At 41.7% G+C, this 13,272-nt stretch overlaps 2 protein-coding genes across 3 annotated transcripts in view; one reads left to right on the forward strand and one right to left on the reverse strand.

Annotated features, from left to right (window-relative positions):
• Positions 1–6,484, forward strand: part of Abhd12b (abhydrolase domain containing 12B) — a 29,391-nt gene extending 22,907 nt beyond the window's left edge. For both annotated transcript variants that reach the window (XM_004649173.2, XM_004649174.2), the window contains 4 exons: positions 4,160–4,242; positions 5,607–5,685; positions 6,200–6,318; positions 6,438–6,484. In XM_004649173.2, coding sequence (XP_004649230.2) covers positions 4,160–4,242; positions 5,607–5,685; positions 6,200–6,318; positions 6,438–6,465 — 309 coding nt within the window. In that variant the 3' untranslated portion in view covers positions 6,466–6,484. The remainder of the gene's footprint in view (positions 1–4,159; positions 4,243–5,606; positions 5,686–6,199; positions 6,319–6,437) is intronic.
• A 781-nt stretch (positions 6,485–7,265) lies between these two features.
• The window catches only part of Pygl (glycogen phosphorylase L), a 36,287-nt gene continuing 30,280 nt past the window's right edge, over positions 7,266–13,272 (reverse strand). The window contains exons 17-20 of the mRNA XM_004649175.2: positions 12,569–12,776; positions 11,069–11,203; positions 10,606–10,672; positions 7,266–7,615 (exon numbers count right to left, since the gene is read on the reverse strand). Coding sequence (XP_004649232.1) covers positions 7,439–7,615; positions 10,606–10,672; positions 11,069–11,203; positions 12,569–12,776 — 587 coding nt within the window. The 3' untranslated portion in view covers positions 7,266–7,438. The remainder of the gene's footprint in view (positions 7,616–10,605; positions 10,673–11,068; positions 11,204–12,568; positions 12,777–13,272) is intronic.

Here is a 13,272-nt window from a genome sequence, read left to right on the forward strand (position 1 = left end):
CATGCCTGGATTTGTAGGCAAGAAAAGACATATGGAAGCTGTAACATAATCATACAGATTCCCTTTTGGAATCAGTCTTGTTACTCAGAATGGAATGATGTGGGAGATGAATATGAGCTATGGAGCAGACAAATTTGAGTTCAAATCCAGCTGCCCTGTTGTCCCTTCCTCTGAGTTTTCCCATTTACCAAAATAATGTGGTTGGTAATGTCTAATGCACAGAATTGTTATCAAGAATAAATTAAAGTAGTGTATATGAAGTCCCAATAACATTTCAACAAAGGCTTGTTCCCTTCTCCCGCTTGTTCTGCTACAAAGTAGACCAAGAGATGTGTCAGGGGAAGACCTAGAGCGTAGTTTCAGGGTAGGGAGAACTGACAAGAAGAAGTGGTCTTGTGCAGAGGAGTGACCACTGAAGACTGGCAGGAAGACAGGATCTAAGTGTCTTTCTTGAAAATGAGGAAACAGGTGCAGGGGAATAAGAGCCAACACTAGAGGCAAGAACAGGACCATCATGTGTGTCTAAACTCCTGGGAGTCAAGACAGGGCTTCCATAGGTGTCTTTCATAGTTTTATCTTCCCAGCATCTCTGTTAGCTGGGATTCATCACCTCTACTTGGAGGCGAGGGAAAGTGAAGCATAGGGGCCCACTTAGTTGTCAAATGCCTTAAGAGAGGAAACATCTTCTAAGTCCAGGTAGTGAGTAGCTTCTAGAATGAAAGACTTGGGATAGATGTGATGAGCACACAGACAAGTTAGGAGTTGGTGATTTTAGTAGACAATGTGATGTTCCCAAAGGCTTGAAGCCAAGTTCATATAACTTGGGTCTTAAGAATGGTTATCTGATGCCATGACAGAAGAGATGGGGGGCAAAAAGACCAATTAGGAGTTCATTGCTGTGGCCTAAGCTGGAGGGGACAGTGTGACCTTTGGGTCTACAAGGGCATCTCCAGCCCTTAGGAAATAAGGAATGATGATGGGAGAAGATTGACTTAAGTTGGCTTTCTTCTTAGTCCTTCAGAATTTGTGATGAATTGCTGAAGGGCTTCTCTCATTGAATTTTCCTCCCATGAGTCCTGATTCTGGGGGGATGAGGAGTCCAAAGACAAAGATAAGAGAAAACAAACCTCAAAACCTTGCCCTTAGCATGGAAGAAGAGGAAGAAGAAAGCGAGGAGAAGCAGTGTTAGATCTCCAGCACATACATGAATGCAGATCATTCTTCAAGAAGTCTTGCAAAACATGCAGGCTAGGCGGACCTTGTGCAGCTGAGGAGGCTCCTGAAACTGTGGGCATGAGCTTATGTGGAGCACAAGTCTGCATTTAGTGGTGTCAGTATGCTTACCAAATTTTCTATACAAATGTGAATTATTTTCTAAAGGATCAGAAAAAAAAAACCTTTGAAGTAATTATAACATTTAGTAAGTAGTTTATTACAACAGTTCATGTATGTGTGGGATATATTTATATCTATATCTACATCTATCTATCTATCTATCTATCTATCTATCTATCTATCTATCTACCTACCTACCTACCTATTTATCTATCTGAGATAGTTATAAGCCAAAGTTCAATAATTCCCTTTTCTTTTCTTTTTTTTCTTTCTTTCTTTCTTTCTTTCTTTCTTTCTTTCTTTCTTTTTTTTTTTTTTACAAAACATATGGCTTTGTGTATGTATAATACAAGCTACTTAGGAGGCTGAAGCAGGAATATCATGAGTTCAAGGCCAGTCTGGCACATTAAGGCAGCTTGCGCTGCGGCAGTGGAGATAGAGAAAAGGGAATGGATTTGGGATGCACTTTGGAGGTGGAGGGCAAAGGTATGAGGAAGATAATCTACTGAGCAAGGTGTCATTATGAGACTGATTTAAAAAAAAAAACAAACTGTGCAGTTTGTATTTATTAGTCATGATTTACTTGTGTTCATTTCCTTCCTTTGGCAATGTCTTGTTTATTACATAGTATCCCTTCCATGGTGGGGAAATATGTGTAAGATGGCATTGGTCTTTCCTTTTGCAAATCTCTTTTAAGATATACATTAAGTGGCCAGGCATGGTGGCACATGCCTTTAATCCCAGCACTTAGGAGGCAAAAGTAGAAGATTTCCAAGAGTTTGAGGAGACTCTGAGAGTACATATTGAATTCCAGGTCAGCCTGGGCTATAGCAAGAACCTACCTTGAACAAACAAACAAAAAGATATATATTAAGATAAAAATGACAGGTACTTTCTTAAAATGTATACTGGTGATATTTGTGTAATAGATCATTTTCAGCAAACATTTACTGTCTATTATGCATAAGAAAGTTTTATAGATTCTGAGGATAACACAAGGAAAAAGAAATTTCTGGTGATTCTGTGATGTTATATTCTTCCTCGTGAGAAGTGCTGTGCAAGCAATAAAAGTGTGCCAGGGGGTGGGGGTGAGAGGATGAATGGGGAGGTGTTAAGTCTTCATGACTGGTTAGGAAAAACTGCTCTAAAAACTGTCATCTGTGTGCAAACCAGCAGTGGCTTAGTCTAGAGGTCTCAGGACAAGAGAAAAGTGGTGAGGGTCATGTGGTGGACGAGCATGGCAGGACCCAGGAGCAAAAGACAGCAGAGTCTGGAGTGGACAGGAAGTGACTTAGTAACAGGGGATGAGCTGGAAACAGAGCCAGCCGCTGGAGAGGGCGGGTGAAAGGCCTCGGTGAAATGTCGGATTTAATCCAAGTGTCTCTGGAGGGTGCTTGGGTAACTGCGCTACAGTGTGATTTTGCACACTGGAGCAATTGCTTTGGTTTCCCTATGGGAACTGCATCATAGGAGGTCATAGTAGAAACAGGAGCAGCCTAGGCTGTTGGCAGGGTCCAACCTGGAGACAGAGGCAGCTTGCGCTGCGGCAGTGGAGATAGAGAAAAGGGAATGGATTTGGGATGCACTTTGGAGGTGGAGGGCAAAGGTATGAGGAAGATAATCTCCTGAGCAAGGTGTCTATCCTTCACTCCTCTTTCAGGTGAAGTCAGTGCTTTTAGGGCATGAGAACTAATGTATGGGGCTGGAGGGATGGTTTAGTGATTAAGGCATTTGCCTGCAAAGCCAAAGGAACCAGGTTCAATTCCCAGGACCCACATTAGCCAGATGCACAAGGGGGCACACATGTCTGGAGTTTGTTTGCAGTGGCTGGAGGCCCTGGCGTGCCCATTCTCTCTCTTCCCCTCTTTATCTGTCAAATTAATTAATTAAAAAAGAACTCATATATGCACTGACTTAATCACAAAGTTGAAGAAGCAGATTTAGCTACCATTCGATTTATGGAAAATCACCATTAGAAAGGAAATTCAACCATTTTGCATATTTGGAGTCCTGTGGTAATTATTAAAACCTAAATGTTTTTCAAGCATTTCAAGTGATAGTAAATCATGTTCAATCATTTGTAAGATTGAAACCCACTGAAGCTAGTTACACATGTATTAAATACTTTTATGAGAATATTTTTTAATCTGTTTTTTAAATTTGTATGAAAGATTGAGAGAGAAACAAGAGACAGGATTGGCATGCCAGGGCCTCCAGCACCGAAGTCGAACTCCAAGCACATGAGGCATTTTGTGTGCATGTGTGACCTTGTGTGCATGTGTCACCTTGTGCATCTGGCTTATGTGGGATCTGGAGAGTCGAACACTGAATCCTTAGGCTTGGCAGGCAAGCACTTTAGCAGCTAAGACATCTTTCTAGTCCTCATCAGAATTTTTTACTAATCAGAATATTGTCTCTCAACAACTAGTTAATTATGTTTAAATTAGTAGCAAATTTTAGATTTTGTATATATCACTGCTCCTTTGTGTTCAGGGAGGAGTAAGAATCTGGAGCTACTGGTATTTTAAATAAAACAATACAAGAAGTTAAAAGCAACTGTTAGCAGTAACTTTCTTCAATGGCAGAATTATGTGTGTTTTGTTCCTTTCCTCTTTTCTGTTTTGTTTCCAAATTTCCTACATGAAGAGTTTTTTCTTCGAAGTTTATTAAGTTTAGAAAGTCATCACTATCTATGTTATGTTTTGCAGGGACAAATTTTAAGAAATGACATACCTGAATGCAAATCATTTGCTGCCAGACCATGCAAAAGTACATGGTGACAACTATGGGGAAAATATTAACATTTTTTCTTTTTGATAACTAGATTTGCCAGAAGTTTCCAAGATGTTTACATACCCTCATGGATTCCCTTAAAAAAGACAAAATAGTCTTCGCTAGTGACGAAAAGTAAGTGAAGCTGAAAGGACATTCACTGTTATTCTAAGATTCTAGAGGTTACATAAGTCACATGTGACCTGCTAGATGAGAAATCTGAATATTGTCCTCACCTTTCTTTGAATATTATTCTAGTATTCTTAGATAGCCACAAGGGTTTTGGGTAAAGTTTCTATATATCTTAATATTTACTATTTTCCTTATGTCTGAGTATCTGTCTTCCCTAATCAGTACTTTCTCTGAAGTCATGAAGTTTATAGCCTGTGGAGAACTTCTAAAAGGCAGCTAAAGTCTTACCTAACATTCCTCTGGGGATCCTTAGCTTCTAGGTCTGTTCTCCCATGGAACTCATTTAATATGCAGCCAACTAACCTGACAGCAGATCCAATAAGTAGAACTTGGTGAGCTAGCCTCTCACAAGTAAAAACTTAAGAATCTTCCAAATGGGGGCTGGAGAGATGGCTTAGTGGTTAAGCGCTTGCCTGTGAAGCCTAAGGACCCCAGTTCGAGGCTCTGTTCCCCAGGTCCCACGTTAGCCAGATGCACAAGGGGGCGCACGTGTCTGGATTTCGTTTGCAGAGGCTGGAAGCCCTGGCGTGCCCATTCTCTCTCTCTCCCTCTGTCTTTCTATCTGTGTCTGTCGCTCTCAAATAAATAAATCAAAAATTAAAATAAAAAAAAAGAATCTTCCAAATGGGCAGTTGCCTATATATTCTGCTTCAGCACACTTGAGGGAATCTAGTACTACTTGGAGTAACCCACAGTGACTGTGCCAGAGAAGGATGGGTATCAGAACTTGGAAAACAGGGAAGTATGGCTTGAGAAGGTCATGAGAGTGGAGACAAGTCTTTCTGCATTGCATGGGCCTTTTGAGTTACCAGACTGGACTGACCGGCTATTGCATGTACATTCTCTACTTCTTATGGGGGGAGTAAGTCAATTGCTGCAAAGAGAGGTCGTTCTGTGGTAGGTTTGTAATTTGGGGGTTTGTAAATTTTTTCTTGGTTGGCTTTAAAAATATTTCAGGTACTACAGACCAAAATGGAATAAAGGAAACGATAAGGTCTTCTGTCACTGTACAAATTCACTGTTTCAACGTGTTTCTTCTTCAGTGTCATCCACATTTACCTAGTGTAAATTCATTAAGTACTCAATTAAACTGTCTGAGCAAACAGAGTAGAGGAGAGCCGGGCTGACGGCACACAAGTGGCTGTGTAAGGGTCTCTCTACCTAGAGCGGTCATTCCTTGAGGGAAGGAGATTTCTTGTGCTTTGGGCAAATCTCACGTTTGTTTAAAACTGTCACTTAGAAGAGCAGGGGTCTGCTCTCAGTGAAAAGTTCTTGAATGAAATGTCTTTTCCTCCATCTGTCCCTAGTGTGAAATTCCTGTCCTCCCCGCTTCTCATCTTACACGGAGAGGATGACAGGACAGTGCCTTTGGAGTGTGGGAAGCAGGTAACCCAAGAGTGCTGTGCCAATGGACGCACGCTGCACTCATTCTTCCGCTTTTGATCCAGCTGCGCCTTCAGATGGCATGTTGTCAGGCCTCTGCAATGTTCTTGACTTCTTAGCCAGAAGGAGTGCTGAGGGGTGTAGCCTCACCCCTCACCTGGAGTCTGTGGTTCTCCAAGTGACAGGCAATCCCAGTTTCTATGAGAACTCCCTCGGTGCTTCTACTGTAGCTGTGCAGATGATGGTACGGGGTTTTCTTTAAAGAAACTTCTCCTGGAGAGGGCCTAAAGTGATTCTCTGAACCTTTGCAGTGAGGTATGGTAAGAGGTGGGATGAGATTTTATCAGCATTCTGGTCCTTAGCTCTAGAAACAGCCAGTAGGGGACCTGGAGGGCTCCTAGGTCTCTGACTTACTGAGGCAAACTTCCCAAGCTTGCTTCACTATTAGGAAAACCAGAGTAGGAAATCTATGACTTTGTATTGTCAACCTTTGAGTGTGTTTTTGGATTTCCTGCAGCTCTATGAAATTGCACGCAATGCCTATAGGAACAAAGACAGGGTCAAAATGGTGACCTTCCCTCCTGGCTTCCATCACAACCTTCTTTGTCAAAGCCCCTTGCTATTAAGAAGCGTGAGGTAAGAACCGCTGTTTTCGTGGTGTAATTATCATCCTGTGACAGTGGTTAGAGCTGCACTGAGTTGCTTAGACCAAGAGGATGGGAAAGTGTGAGCCAATTCGAGTCCTTTTTCTACAGAGAGTTCCTGAGCCAGCAATGGGCATGAAGTCTGGCAGCCACCGAAATCTGCAGGAAGATTTGGTCCAAACATCACCTGAGATGTGTCACTTCTTTACACAAAATTTCACCAAGGTGTTTGGATGAGTGATGTGCATTCCCGCTTACACAGACCACTTGCCAGTTTAGGAAGGAAAGCATGGATGCTGGGCCGTATGGAATGTTCCCATTTAGTTCATCATAGACAACTTGCGCAACATGCTGGAATCTTACTGTGGAGAATCAGAATTCAGTAAAATTTGGATCACATCTACAAATGGGTAGTCATTAAACATGCTGAGGGTCTTTGTGAGTAAGGTGGTTGCTATGGTGTGAATGTCTGTTGTCTGCCCCAAATTCATAGGTTGAAACTTACTGACCAGTGTGATGGTATGAAGAGGAAGAGCTTTTGGGAGGTGAGTGGGTGAGGAGAGCTGGGCTTTTCCGAATGACATGGGCACTTTCAAAAAGCAGCAGCCTTGAAGCAGCTCTCTGCCTCTTCTACTAGGTGAGGACACAATGCACCAGAAAGTGCCCCCACCCCGATCTTGGACTTCTTGTCTCTAGAACTGTGAGAATACATTTCTGTTGTTTGTATGTTATCCATTCAGGGCATCATGAAAGCAGCCTGAATGGACTAAGCAGTGAATGGCCTATAGTCTGGACTCAGACAATAGTGGAAGCAAGGTGCTTCAAGGTGGTTGAAGAAGCCATTCTTGTTTAGTTCATTTAAATGGTATTAAAAGGTCCCAAGCACTTTCCTAGCTTGATTACTTTGAAGGAAATCCAAGCAGGCTACTGACTGAAAATAACAAGTTGACATTTTATTTTTAGTCCTAATGACAGTCATATACCTTCCACTCCCAACTCCCAGAGAAATTAAGCCAATTATAAGACAGTATAACAAAACCAACAAATCAATGAATGTTATAAAAATGTTCACATTCAATAAGAAGCTGTTTGTTTGAGAGACGTTTTACTATTCAGTTTCCATTGGCATTGTTCACCCCATCTCTGGATTCATGGGATAGGGAAATCTTCAGATCCGAAGGCTCCATGTTCCAGATGTCCCTGGCGTATTCTTTGATTGTCCGGTCGCTGGAGAATTTTCCTGAAGCAGCTATGTTTTTGAGTACCATCATGTTCCAGGCTTTTTGATTCTGTAAACAACATACACATATACATTCCAAGGCCTGTGTGCCCAGCAAGTTTTTTTTGAGAAACATCAGCCCAAACACATTTCATAGGGAAAATGACAAGAATTACCCAGAGTGGTTTATAAACACATTTGTTCTGCAGTTGATGGGCAGAGAAGGCATTTTCTTGTATTTAGAGTATATTTCTTAGGAATAAAAATAAAAATTTTCACTTTAAGAGAAACAGTGAACAAGGTATAATGGTGCATACTTGCAATCCCAAACTTTGAGAGACTGAAGCAAGAGGATTATGAGTTCAAGGCAAGCATGAGCTACTTAAGGAGATAAGGAGGTAAGAGGAGAGAGAGAAGGAGGGAAGGTGAGGGAGAGAGAACGAAAAGAGAGAGACCATCATGTAAATTTTTTAAATTGGTAATTCCTGATCTGATTACAATGTTTGGCATGAGCACCATACTTCCCATGTTTTATTATAAATGAGCATACTTCTCTTTGAACTACATAGGAGAAAAAAACCTGATAACTCATTGTCTGCAAGATACCATGTGAAGAGACTTAATCCATGGCTCACAAAGATTGGAAAACAGTGAACGCTGGCTAACAATACAATGAAAGGCTTTGCTGACCCACTTAGCTTTTCTTGCTCTTTCTAAAGGCATATGCACCAGATAGTTTATATCAAATCCGACATACTCCAATGGGATTTCAAAGCAGGATGAATTAAGGCTTTTATCTAATAACAAATATCATAATCCAAATCTCATTATTTTATATAAAGCAATAGAAAATATGTTTAACTTATAGCCTCATGATTTTTCAAAGAACTCTGAAAGTTCATTGGAAGTTATTCAAAGTTGTTAACAATGCACTATAAGCATTTTTAAAAGAGGACTAAACTACCATAATACTTTAAGATCTTGCAAAACAGAGTATGGTATTAGTTCATTCAGACTTTGGAAACTTGCTGCAATAGGACAGGAATAAAATCTTCCAACTTGAAATGGCAAGTGCCTAGACTTCCCCGCTATGCAGGCTGTGCTTATTAAGCCTTTATAATACGCTCATTGTTAGAGAAGGCTGCCGCCAGCACTAATGATCAAGCAGGATGGAATCAAATGCTGGGCTTCTAGGCGGGCCTTATTTGGACTTGGGCCATAATTGGAGCTGGGGCGACCCACTATGTAAAATTGACCTACACATTTGTCTTTATCTCTCCTCCTGGCTTCCTTTCCTGTTGTTGATTTCCAGTACTTGAGGTGGCCATTCTCTTTCCTCTGGCTCTGAGCTCTTTGAGGCTGCTGGTGGCTGCTTTGGTCAGGAAGCAAGTGGAGTGGTCACTTAGCTCTAGACCTGCCCCGTTTGCTCACAGCCATTAATTTGAACTTACTCTGTTCTATACTGTGCTGGGAGATTCATATGAGTCAACTAGAAGATGAGGACTTGGAAGCAGCATGGGCTTTGATTATACTACTGTAGAACCCCAGTGGGCTTTCTGAGATGATTCTAGAAACTACCTGCTACCTGTTTTGGGAAAAAAAAATAGGAGGAAATGTTAGTGAGGTCCTCCCTGGAGTCTTAGCTGGAGCTAGCACCTCCTGCACCCCATGGACACTTGGGGTCCACCAGTGTCACTTCGTAGAGATCATCGCCCTCTCCACACTTTTACAGATACACCAAAGGCTATTTCATAATATATAACTTTGCATGTGATGACTTAGTCACATGGTTCTGATTTTTTTGTATACTATTGTATATTTTGTTGTTTTTTTCTTCCTTTAAAAATTCAAACATAAAACCTGTATACTTTCTATATATTTATATTCTGTTCGTATAACTTCACCCCATGAATAGTCTAGGAAAATTACATATTTTGTAATTTTCAAAGCATAGAAGGTCATTCCTTATTCCAATGAACTATGACTCAGCCTGAGAATCATCTTTGCAGGTTTTTAGATACCAATGGACAGTCCCACCCACTCCTCCATCAGAATTGCTGAGGGGGGAATGGATGGTGGTGTCTGTATTCTGAGACTTCTCTTAGCAACTGTGACTTACCTCTGGTTAAGAAATTTCCAGTTATGGGGTGTGGTGGTGCATGCCTTTAATCCCAGCATATGAGATGCTGAGGTAGGAGGAGCTATGTGCATTTGACACCAGCCTGTGCTAGAGTGAGACCCTGCCTCAAACCAAAACCAAAGCCAAAAACAAAAACAAATACAAAAAACCCACCAAATAAACTTGGGATCACAGGCTAAGTGAGGGCAGCAGGGTAGAGCCCGGCGTGGGGAGTCCCCTCATGCCTCACTGAGGCTTATGTTCAGAGCTGCCAAGATGGGCCTGCTTCATGGTGGATGCTCAATAAATAGGAATCATTTGTGACATTTTAACTTGAATAGTAAAAGAAATTACAATTACTATTGAAATCTCAAATCTCAACCTATGTCTAAACTAGGGAAAAAATCAGATTTTCATATGAATATCTTAGAAAGTTCTCTGCTTCTTCTTTTCTTTTGTTCTTTTTCTTTTTTGGCTGTGCTGAAGGTCAGAGCCCAGGACCTTACACAGGGCCGCTGAGCCACATCTGATAACTCCCTATTGTTTGCATGTGAAACGTCGTCCATAGGCTCTTGGTCCCCAGCTGGTGGTGCTGTTTGGGAAGGTTGGGTCGCTGGAGGCAGGCCTTGAGGTTTTGTAGGCCAGCCCCACTTCCTTTAGCCTGTGCTTCCTGCCTGCTGATACGCCACCAGCTTTGGACTTCTGCCCGTATGCCCGCTTCCCCTGAGGAAACGTCCCCTTGAAACTCTAAGCCAAAAATAAACCCTTCCCTTCCTTCAGTTGCTGCTCATCAGGTATTTGTTCACCGTAATGAGAAGTAACTGATACACTATCTTAGTTTTGATGGGTCAGTGGGGCCCTGATGTTTAAATTTAATAAAAAGAAACATATTTTTACCATAGTAGACTGGGTTCCTTTATAACTCTCCACAGTGTACTCACCATGTACAGCTGACTGACTTTTTCTTGACATTTGACATAGGCTTCATAGTCTGCGAAGACTTTAAACCTTTTTGTTTTTGTGGTTGACAGCAAAAAACAAAACAGAAAAACACAAACCTTCATTAACATGCTAAAATTCCACTTCAAATTGTCCTTTGAATACTGTCAAACATGGCTGGTTTACCAAACTCATATTTCTGTCTTATAAGACTATCCACACATTTTTAACTGTACTTGTAAATATGTCATCATATAGATGCATTTGAGAGTTGACAATATCAATGGAAGGAGAAAATCAATACCAAATTGAAGGCTTTATTCTTAAATCTTAATGAAATTATTCATGAAGACTGTTTAGGTTAGTTGATTACAAATCTGTGCTAATCTACATGTGTGGGTTGTTGTTAATGATGTTTTGGTCCCCTTTGCATAATCCAAAATATACTATCTTATAGAAACCTACCTATCATGATAAAACAGCATGTTGATGATGTCTTTGAAGAGGTCTGGCTGCTTGGGAGAAAAGAAGCCATTGTCAATTTGATCAATGACCATCTTCAGCTCTGGCAGGGCCTCATAATACTCTTTTGCCTCGTACCTGAGGGATAGGTGATAAACAGAGAGACTTTGTTGTTATGTGATTGACAACACACCAGATACTGTATTAGCTGCAAAAGTACACTCAGAAATGGCAGCATTTACAGGAGTCAGTAGAGACATCAACATGGGTACCAATGATTTTTTTTTTTTTACTAGGTCCTCAAGGACTTATATTCTGCTTTCTCTTGTTCTAAATTGTTTCATTCCTTGTTCAAAAGGGGCCAGATGTGGAGGTGTATGCCTTTAATCCCAGGACATAGGAGGTGGAGGTAGGAGGACTTCTGTGAGCTTGAGGTACAGAGTGAGTCCAGGTCAGCCTGGGTGAGAGTGAGACCCAACTCCAAAACACTGAAACACAACAATACAAAAGGCTCTAATAATGAAAATTCTCTTCACATAGTATTTGTGTAATCTGACAGAATATGGAATGACGCCTTGCCAACAGACATTCTGGCTTGAAATAAGCATGGAACTAAGGGGATCAATTGCTTTTTTCTGGAGATCTACAGATAAATGTGTTGCTACCAAGTGAACTTTACTTCTAAAGGTCAGCAAGTATGTTTGGCGTCCTCCCTAAATTTTGCAGTCCCTGGAGCTCCCTGGGTTCTTGCTTGAACTCAGGCTAACAAATCTACCTAGAAATACAACAACAACAAACGTTCCTGAGCTTCCCTTGTCTCCTGGCTGTGCTCTGTCAGCCATGCTTTGGTCCACCAGTGAGAGGTCTTTAAGCAGCACCAGGTAAGTCTTTGAATTATAGACAAACAACAGCCACAAACCCCACATCTAAGTACACATTGCTTCATCTTTAAAAAAAAAATATTATTATTATTATTTTGAGAGAGCAAGTGAGAGACAGAGAGAGAGAGGAGAGATAGAAAACTGGTGTGCCAGAGCCTCAGCCACTGCAATCGAACTCCATATGCTTGCATCACCTAGTGGACATGTGCGACTTTGCACTTGCCTCACCCTTGTGCGTCTGGCTAACATGGGATCTGGAGAATTGAACATGGGTCCTTAAGCTTTGCAGGCAAGCACCTTAACCACTAAGCCATCTCTCTAGCCCTGCTTCACCTTTTGGTCAAAAAGTCACAGACACAAAGAAATGGACAGTTCATTGAACTCTGGTGTCTGGTAATGATGGCAATAGACCATAGCTCTCACTGAGCTTCCTTTGGCTTTATTGCTGGGTTCCCTAAGGCTAAGCTGTGGCTAAGGGCCTCCCAACCCCTCATGAGAGATATCCCACCATCATTTCTTGTGAGATGCAGACTCAGTAGGAAACTTGTATGGGCTGGAAGCCCTCAGAGACCATGTTCTTTCCCAGGGGTCACCTGTCCAACAAGGTGGGTGGCTCTCTCACCCTTTTTTGTCCAAAGCAGCCACTTCATCTACTCTCATGCCAAAGATGAACAGGTTCTCCTCCCCAGCTTCTTCTGCCATTTCCACGTTGGCCCCATCCATAGTCCCAATGGTCAGGGCCCCGTTCAGCATGAACTTCATGTTGCCTGTGCCGGAGGCTTCCGTGCCTGCGGTGGAAATCTGCTCGGACAGATCTGTGGCTGGAATGACTGCAAGGAAGGCACATCCATTCAGTGACTGTCCTTCTAGATGGTCGATTGTACATAAGCACTTAGGTAGCTGGCCTGTTGTGATGTTGAATTCACACACATCGAGATAAGTTATTCGCATGGCATAGAAGGCCAGAGCTCACTCTTCTTTTTGACTCAGGCCACTATTTTTTCTCATTTGTGACTCTTAATTGTATGCTTATATGTCCCTTCCTTAGTCTATAAACTTTAAGGAGCATCTGTGACTGTTAGCTATAAATGCAGACACTGCATTTCTCTTCTTCATTTTCATTTATCCAATTTGTGTTACAGTTTTATTTTATCTCTTCTGCTTTATAAAATATATTGCAATATCTCTTTCTTGGCTCATAAAATCTCAAGGTCTCTCCTCTCTGGCAAGGGGATTGAGTTGCTTGACTTTCTCTACTCCCCTCTCTCACTTTTTTTTGGGGGGGGGGTTCAAGATAGGGTCTCACTCTGGCCCAGGCTGACCTGA

Source organism: Jaculus jaculus, chromosome 7, assembly GCF_020740685.1.
Source record: "Jaculus jaculus isolate mJacJac1 chromosome 7, mJacJac1.mat.Y.cur, whole genome shotgun sequence".
NCBI classification, from domain to species: Eukaryota; Metazoa; Chordata; class Mammalia; order Rodentia; family Dipodidae; genus Jaculus; species Jaculus jaculus.